This window comes from Saccostrea cucullata, unplaced genomic scaffold, assembly GCF_032062105.1.
Source record: "Saccostrea cucullata isolate Sc308-1 unplaced genomic scaffold, CSIRO_AGI_Scuc_v1 ctg854, whole genome shotgun sequence".
NCBI lineage: Eukaryota > Metazoa > Mollusca > Bivalvia > Ostreida > Ostreidae > Saccostrea > Saccostrea cuccullata.
The window spans coordinates 66806-75000 of record NW_026934639.1 but is presented as its reverse complement, the minus strand read 5'-3'; the positions used below and the strand labels follow the sequence as shown (position 1 = coordinate 75000).

General features: G+C 33.3%; 1 protein-coding gene across 2 annotated transcripts in view; it reads left to right on the top strand.

Annotated features, from left to right (window-relative positions):
• LOC134241089 (RNA cytidine acetyltransferase-like) overlaps positions 1-7741 on the top strand; it is a 9819-nt gene extending 2078 nt beyond the window's left edge. For both annotated transcript variants that reach the window (XM_062723175.1, XM_062723174.1), the window contains 23 exons: positions 157-279; positions 522-583; positions 910-1024; positions 1319-1423; positions 1776-1909; positions 2100-2193; positions 2283-2381; positions 2468-2604; positions 2798-2940; positions 3122-3369; positions 3580-3696; positions 3844-3945; positions 4091-4165; positions 4499-4612; positions 4792-4925; positions 5100-5148; positions 5265-5370; positions 5950-6057; positions 6160-6329; positions 6464-6583; positions 6726-6824; positions 7077-7225; positions 7381-7741. In XM_062723175.1, coding sequence (XP_062579159.1) covers positions 157-279; positions 522-583; positions 910-1024; positions 1319-1423; positions 1776-1909; positions 2100-2193; positions 2283-2381; positions 2468-2604; positions 2798-2940; positions 3122-3369; positions 3580-3696; positions 3844-3945; positions 4091-4165; positions 4499-4612; positions 4792-4925; positions 5100-5148; positions 5265-5370; positions 5950-6057; positions 6160-6329; positions 6464-6583; positions 6726-6824; positions 7077-7225; positions 7381-7477 — 2700 coding nt within the window. In that variant the 3' untranslated portion in view covers positions 7478-7741. The remainder of the gene's footprint in view (positions 1-156; positions 280-521; positions 584-909; positions 1025-1318; positions 1424-1775; positions 1910-2099; positions 2194-2282; positions 2382-2467; positions 2605-2797; positions 2941-3121; positions 3370-3579; positions 3697-3843; positions 3946-4090; positions 4166-4498; positions 4613-4791; positions 4926-5099; positions 5149-5264; positions 5371-5949; positions 6058-6159; positions 6330-6463; positions 6584-6725; positions 6825-7076; positions 7226-7380) is intronic.
• Positions 7742-8195: the final 454 nt, after the last annotated feature.

Sequence of the window (8195 nt, the reverse complement as noted above, 5' to 3'; positions counted from 1 at the left end):
ACAGAAAATACAGTAATAGAAAATTCTCATGGTAGAAATAGTTGAGAACACATTTGTTTTCAAATTTTGAATTGATGTTTCGTCAGTTATAAATTTATGTAAAAATACATTCATACTTGTAAAGTCCTCTGTTAAATATTGATTATATTTTTCCAGGACTTTGAGGCCTTGACCCCTAACCTGTTAGCGAGGACCATAGAGACAGTGGAGGGAGGGGGGTTAGTCGTCCTCCTCATCAAAACAATGACCTCTCTCAAACAGCTCTATACAATGACAATGGTAGGTCATATCCCAGGTTGAGGATGCATCAATCTAAAAAAAAAAAAGAAAAGGGGAAAGTAAACTTGTCTCTCAAATGAAATGCTGACTTGCATTTATATATATATTTATAATTTTCACTGAAAATTGAAAAAAAGATAAGCATACATTTGCAGTATATATTTTGTTTCTACATCAATGAATATATTTTATGTGAATTTAAGTAATATTATACTTCTAATAAGTTTTTTGTTTTCCTAAAGGATGTACATTCAAGATTCAGGACAGAGGCTCATCAAGATATTGTTGGAAGATTTAATGAAAGGTATTGTTGAAAATATTTTGAAAAGAAACAAATTTAATTCTACTAGGAACCTAAGTCAGTAAGACTAAACAACAAACATGAACTCAAATAGAAATACAATAACAGTATAAAGGGACTTAGACCTACCAACCAGAGGGTTAAAATTATTCTTAAAAATTGATAAATTATAAACATACTAATGCATAAATTGTTCACCACATTTTAAATACTGTCTCTAGCTAAATACCGTTCAATATAGCTTATTTAATTTTTTTTTTAAATATTGTTTTGTGTACCACATATGTATCAATTTGTTCAAACAGTAACAATTTTGTTTCACATTTCAGATTTTTACTTTCACTGGCCTCCTGCAAGAATTGTATAGTCATTGATGACCAGTTTAACATTCTACCTATATCATCACACATGCTCAACATCCAACCTGTTCCTGCTAAGTCTATTGTGAGTAATGCTTAACCAGGGAACATTTTACAATTTAACAGCTTAAGGGAGAGAATGACGGATTTAAATTAGTTAATAATAATTCCTAGTAAGCCTGACAGATCGTCACAGGGTTGAAAATAGCACGTACAGCAAATAAGTGATATTAATTCATAGAGTAATGAATTTTTTAGGGATCCCAACAGCAGTTTCTAGAAATTATTTCACCTAAAAGAATTCAAAAAAGCCAAACTCATTATTGTAGCATTTATTTTGTGTAAATCGTGGAACCCTGTTGTATTTTGATGTTGACAGGAAGATGTGCCGGCCAGAGAGGTGGAGTTGAAGGATCTGAAGGAATCGTTACAGGACACTCAGCCTGTAGGAGCCATCATCAACTGCTGTAAAACTCTGGACCAGGTCAGTCAATAAATCATGTATAAAAGGCTCAATTTAAATACTGTATGAAAATACTGGATAGACTATGTGCAAAAATAAAACTCCTGCAATTGGATACCTAAGTGGAAATTATACAAATTTTACATATGTACATTAACTTCTCTGTAGCTAATGTGTCAGTTAATTAGTAAGTTTTTAGGGAAATGCATTCCAAGTTCTTTTCAAGTGATTTCCTTTCCTTTTATGATGTTTTCTTGCTTACATGAACTTGAACATGTACTGGTAGGTTACAGTCCAGGGGTTGAATATCCCATATCACAGTTAACCATCATACTTGTACCATTGTTATCATACACCTGTATTATTTTGATAGGGTAAAGCACTTCTAAAGTTCATTGAAGCAATATCTGAAAAGACACTGAGAAGTACTGTGATTATGACTGCAGCTAGGGGGCGTGGCAAGTCAGCAGCTCTGGGGCTGGCCCTATCAACTGCTGTAGGATTTGGGTATGGTCATTTTTTTTTTCTTTTTTTCACAAAAACTGTGTCTATTTACATGAACTTTGCAAAATTCATGTACAAAATAGAAAAGAAAATGACATGTTGCAAAGAATGGTATTCTTATATTTTTAGTTAATACATGTATTGAAACTTTAAATAACTACAGGTATATGAGTCTTTTCCTAATGATTTTCAGGTACTCCAATATATTTGTCACTGCACCTAGTCCAGAAAATTTGAAAACTTTGTTTGAGTTTGTCTTCAAAGGATTTGATGCTCTAGAGTACCAGGTATTATTCTGTGTAATTATTACCCTACAATAGACCTTTCAGACCAGTAGTCACATTTATTTCATCAATTTGAATTGTTTTTTTTTCAGGAACATATGGATTATGAAATAATTCAGTCCACAAACCCAGACTTCAACAAAGCTATTGTCAGAGTAAACACTTTTAGAGAACACAGGCAAACCATACAGGTATCACTTTTGCAATATATACTTTCTGATCTAAATGTTAACTGCATCTTGTAAGCTTATAACAGAATTATATTTATGTCTAACAGTACATCCACCCAACGGATGCCCACAAACTAGGACAGGCTGAATTAGTGTGTATAGATGAGGCAGCAGCCATACCTCTTCCTTTGGTGAAGAATCTTCTAGGACCATACCTGGTGTTCATGTCCTCAACTATCAATGGGTAAACTAAAACAGTTACTCTGTAGATCTATAGATTATGTTTTTTCTACTACATTTAAACATTTTGTACCTAAATACAGTTGGTCATTCAACTCTTCTCAATCACAAAAGATATTTACAAAATAGTCAAAAAATTGTAAGGTTATTGTTATAATGAAAGTGTATAAATGTCTAAATGAGACATTGTTTTCTAGATATGAAGGCACAGGTCGCTCCTTGTCACTAAAGCTGGTCCAGCAACTGAGGCAGCAGTCTAGTACATACGGAGGAAGTTCAGCAGAAGTCCAGAAGACACTCAACATGACCAAGAAAGGGGAGGGTGTGTCATCTGCCTCAGGTAGGGGGATATGTCACCTCTGAAGTCAAAGAATGTACACATCTACACTTATTCTGGTAACAAAACAGATTTTGGATGACAACAAGCAAATTATGAAATACCATTAAAGAGATATGAAAAAATGATGAGGGTTTACTTAATTTTTTGTTAATTGTGTGTATTCTCTGACATTTGATTTAAGGTCGTGTTCTTCATGAAGTGGTCCTTAATGAATCTATAAGGTACGCCAATGGGGACCCAGTAGAACAGTGGCTGTATGACTTGCTCTGTCTGGATGCTGCAAATGTCACCAGAATTTCCTCAGGCTGTCCTCTTCCTGAATCTTGTGACCTGTACTACATTAACAGGGACACTCTGTTCTCCTATCACAAAGCATCAGAAGCCTTCCTTCACAGAATAATGGCTCTATATGTGTCATCTCACTATAAGGTCAGTTTTAGTACAACCTACAGAAAAATACATTCTTTTTAAAGTGTTTCATTTAACTTTGATACAGAAATGTTCATAGTTTAATTTTAAAGTAATTCTCTTTGTATTAACACTATTTATTCATTGATTGTAACAATAAATGATTCTTTCTTTTGAGGATACACAGTTAGAAATTCTCTTTTTTGATCTACAATGTACTTGTCATTTTAGAACACTCCCAATGACCTTCAGTTACTGTCAGATGCACCTGCTCACCATATCTTTGCACTGCTTGGTCCAGTCGACCCAAATCAGACATCGCTCCCAGAGGTCCTATGTGTGCTCCAGGTAATTGGCCGTTTATTCTTTTAAGAAAATAATATTTTAAGAAGGATTGTGATGTGTAGTACATGGAAGAGACAACAGATGTATAAGGTGTCTAGAAAGTCAATTGTAATACATTGTCTTTTCAAGCTTTGCCTCTGTTTTTTTAAGGTGTGTTTGGAAGGAGAGATTTCTAAAGCTTCTATCATGAACAGTTTGTCAAGGGGGAAAAGAGCTTCTGGTGATTTGATACCGTGGACCATCTCCCAACAGGTTTGCCTGTTGCAGCCAAAATTCAGTTTTAGAGATAAAATTATAAACTCTCTCTATTAATCATAATAATGAAATTATCGAGAGTTCATGTTCGTCCTTCATTGTTTAAGTATATTTAGTAATCAAGTTGATTTCTAATTTAAAGTTTCAAGATCATGATTTCCCCGGGCTATCAGGGGCAAGGGTTGTAAGGATAGCCACACATCCAGACTATCAGTCAGTGAGTAAAATTTAATGAAAATCACATTTACAAAATGTTCCTTCATGTAAGCACTTTTTGCAAATTTTTTTTTTTCACCAGTAAAATAATTAAATATGCTTCATTCTGTGAAATCGCTAATTTTCATGGGAGTTTAAATTTTCAAAAAAAGTTTTTTAAAAAGTCATTCTGTGATTGTAGGAGCCCTAAAATTCATGTTCTCCATGTAATATTTAAATTTCAAAATACAAAATGTTTCTTCAACTGCAAAAAAAATTTCCCACAAAATATAATTTTTAGTAACAATGTCAGATATTAGGTTCTAAGCTTTTATTTTGCCAATGTTATTTACAGATGGGTTATGGCAGCAGAGCTTTGTCCTTGTTAAAGCAGTACTATAAAGGGGAGGTGGTCAGTTTGTCCGAGTCTGTAGACACAGAGCCCGAGACCAATGTAGTAGATGACCAGGTACGAACAATTGTAATACAGCAACACATGCTTATGCTACAAAATCATCATTACAAGCAAAAGTAAGAAATGCCTACCTGATATGAAGATAAAAGTTTAATATACCAGTACAATGTACTTAGAACATAGTTTTAAAACCAAGACACTTCATAATATTGTTGTATATTATAATGAAACAGGAGGTGAATTTACTTGAGGAAAGAGTGACTCCCAGGAAAAACCTTCCTCCACTGTTGATGAAGTTGAATGAGAGAAAACCAGAAAAACTGGATTATTTGGGAGTGTCTTATGGATTGACATCAGGTTTACTCAAGTAAGTAAATGAAATAAAATCAATGTCTTCCAAGTACTAGTATATCTTAATTTGTTTGATATTGTACATGTTTTTACTTGTATTTTTTTTTTCAAATTGTTGTATCCATATACAGATATGTAAACTTGGATGCAACAATATGAAAGAATTGAATTTTGTGGTGAATATTTTTAGGTTCTGGAAGAAAAATGGATTTGCACCTGTGTACTTAAGACAAACGCCTGTAAGTTTAAAGCATTTGTTGCTTTTTTTACTCTAAAATTTTAACAGTTGTTAGGACTAGATGGTGTATTATGAAGACCTTCCAAGAAATAATGTACACATTTCTTTTCTTGATAGAATGACCTGACAGGTGAACACTCCTGTATAATGTTACACCTGTTGACTGAAGAGGAGGGGGAGGAGGAAAGGAAACAAGAGTCATGGCTACAAGCCTTCTGGAAAGGTACACCGAACATATTTATATATAAGGAGTATATGTACCAATATTTAGATATTGTGTTTTAGTTTTTATACTTGATGGATAAGTGTAACTTATTTTTTGTTATCATCTTGCTCCTCATGGATCATATGAACTCTTGTGCAATTATGAGTTGAGATTGTATTATCTGTTTTAGCAAACATGTACATATATCTAACATTTTCCTTAGTTATTACTCTAATGAAAAAATAAATCTGACAAACTGCTCTAATTGTTTCTCATAGCTTAAAATACTTTTTTTCCCTTTAGAAATATGACACTATACTCATTCAATCAAACATTAAGATTTATTTTCACATCAGAGATATGAAGCAACACATATAGAGCTACAAATATTTTTTGCTTAAATCAAGGTGGTCCATATCAACTTTTAGAAATTTGTAATCACAAACTATGTGTAATAAATACATGTATGTCAGAACAGTTAATAAAGCATGTATGTATAAACTGAAGGTTTAAAATTGAATTTATGCAGAAATTGAAAGCGAGTTATCGTTGTAGAATATTATGTGTTTGTTTAATATATTTTGACATTTACTACAGATTTCAGAAGGCGATTTGTGTCCCTGCTAGCATACCAGTTCAGAAATTTCACACCGTCCATGGCTCTTAGTATTCTGGACCAGAAGCAATTCAAATCTGGCAAATCAAGTATGTTTTATTAAATAACATCATGTTTTATTCACATTATCTTGTAGTATCATTGATGGTATTTGGAAGAAAGCTCATTGTATTTGTCCGTCTCTTTTGTAGATTTGTCGGTACAAGAACTAGAGTTGTACTTTACTAAGTACGATGTGAAGCGTTTAGAGCTGTATGCCCAGAACATGGTGGACTATCATTTGATTATAGATCTTCTGCCCCCCATCAGTCGTCTCTACTTCCTGAATCAGATCAACGTTCAACTCAGCATCGTACAGAGTGTAAGGCACTGATTTCAAACAAACACTATATAATTTCAAGGTTATTTTATTGAAATTGAAACCATTTTCAAAAAAGTACAACTGATTTTTAGATTATAATTAGCTTATAATGATAATCTTCATTGTCTTTTTAGGCTTTACTACTTGGCTTGGGATTGCAGCACAAAACTGTGGAAGATCTGGAGAAAGAGCTAGATCTTCCATCCAGTCAATTACTGGGTCTCTTCAACAGGATCATCCGCAAAGTTGTCCACGTAAGTAAACCTCTCAATGTGTTACGATTTTGCAAGTATTTTGACTTGATAGATATTTTTCTGTGCAAGTTTGCTTAATAAGATCTTTGATTATAAGTATGTGGATATTATTGGAATGGTCTTTTATATACATGTACATCAGAGCCTGAATGAAGTAATGGAAGAGGATGTAGAGAAAGACATGATAGAGAGGAAGGAGATAACACTGCAGCCCACAGAGCAGTCCATGGAGGAGGAACTGGTGAGTACATGTGGTACATGTGGCATCTCACTGCTAGAAAATAATCAGATACAGACATTAAGGTTGTCTTTTAATGAGATAAATAAACTCAGTACAAACATTCAGTATGGTCCCTGAATTATGTTTTTGTGGGAAAAATACCAGTTTGTAAGTCATAAAGAACATCACTTCTGTATACAGTGCAGATTATTTTAGCCCATAGACAGCATCCAATAAATTTAATTTATGTCAGATGGACTCTTTATTTTACAGACAGCAGCAGCTGAGGAGGTTGAGGCGGCTCAGATGAAGGAGCTGGCTATTCTGAAGGACCTTGACTTGTCCCAGTATAAAATAAAGGGGTCAGAGCAGGAGTGGAAGCAGGCCCTTGGGTCAGGGTCAAAGATGATCAGTATCAAGGGGTAACTCAGAATTATCTTGTGTAAAAAGGGATCTCTGTATCAATCACAAGCTGTAAATGAAGGGAATTTTAAAAGTGGGGTTCAAAGTGGTTATTTTTTTTCAAAAAACATATAAAAACATATATAAAATTATTTTTATTTTTTTATTATTTCAGATCATTACAAGAGAAGAAACGGAAAACAGAGGACACTATTGCAATGCTAGAAGGATCTGGTAAAAAGAAGAAAATTAAGAAAAAACACAAAAGTTGATGTCTATAGTATTTTGTCTTAATTATATGTCATGTACATGTTGAATCACTGCATTGAATTGGGACAATTGGGGATATTTTAAAGTTAGTACATGTACTCTTATGAGGAGTTACTAATGAAACCTTTTATTCAAAAAGGATGAAATAAATGTTCAGGCTTTTCCATGTATATTCTTAATATTAAATAAAGAGATGAAATGAGTCATAATCATATATTTCTTTTATATTAAATATTTGTTAAATAAATCAAAAAATTTCTGAAAAATATTCGTACACAGCCTCAGGTTTTGTAAAAAACAAACTGTAAAGCAAGCAAAGTGCAAAAAAAATAAAATTTCCAGAGAAGCAAAGATCCTTATCATTGTCACATCACTTGTTACAACTCAAAAACAACATTTAAGAAAAGAGTGAAACAACATTTGAAATACAATGATAATGATATTTAATAATATATAAATATTGCTTGTTGTTGAGTGTAACATTGAAAATTTTCACCCCAAGAAAACCATTGTCAACCAAGGCGCAGCCGAGGTTGACAATGGTTTTCTTGGGGTGAAAATTTTCAATGTTACACTCAACTACACGCAATGTTTATTATATTATACTGAATGTTTTATACAATTACATATTACAGTGAACCGTGCATGTATAAATTCTGCGCAGTCGCTATTTTTTGGAATATCACCCGTCGTCAAGCAATGTTGACTGTTGCTATGCTG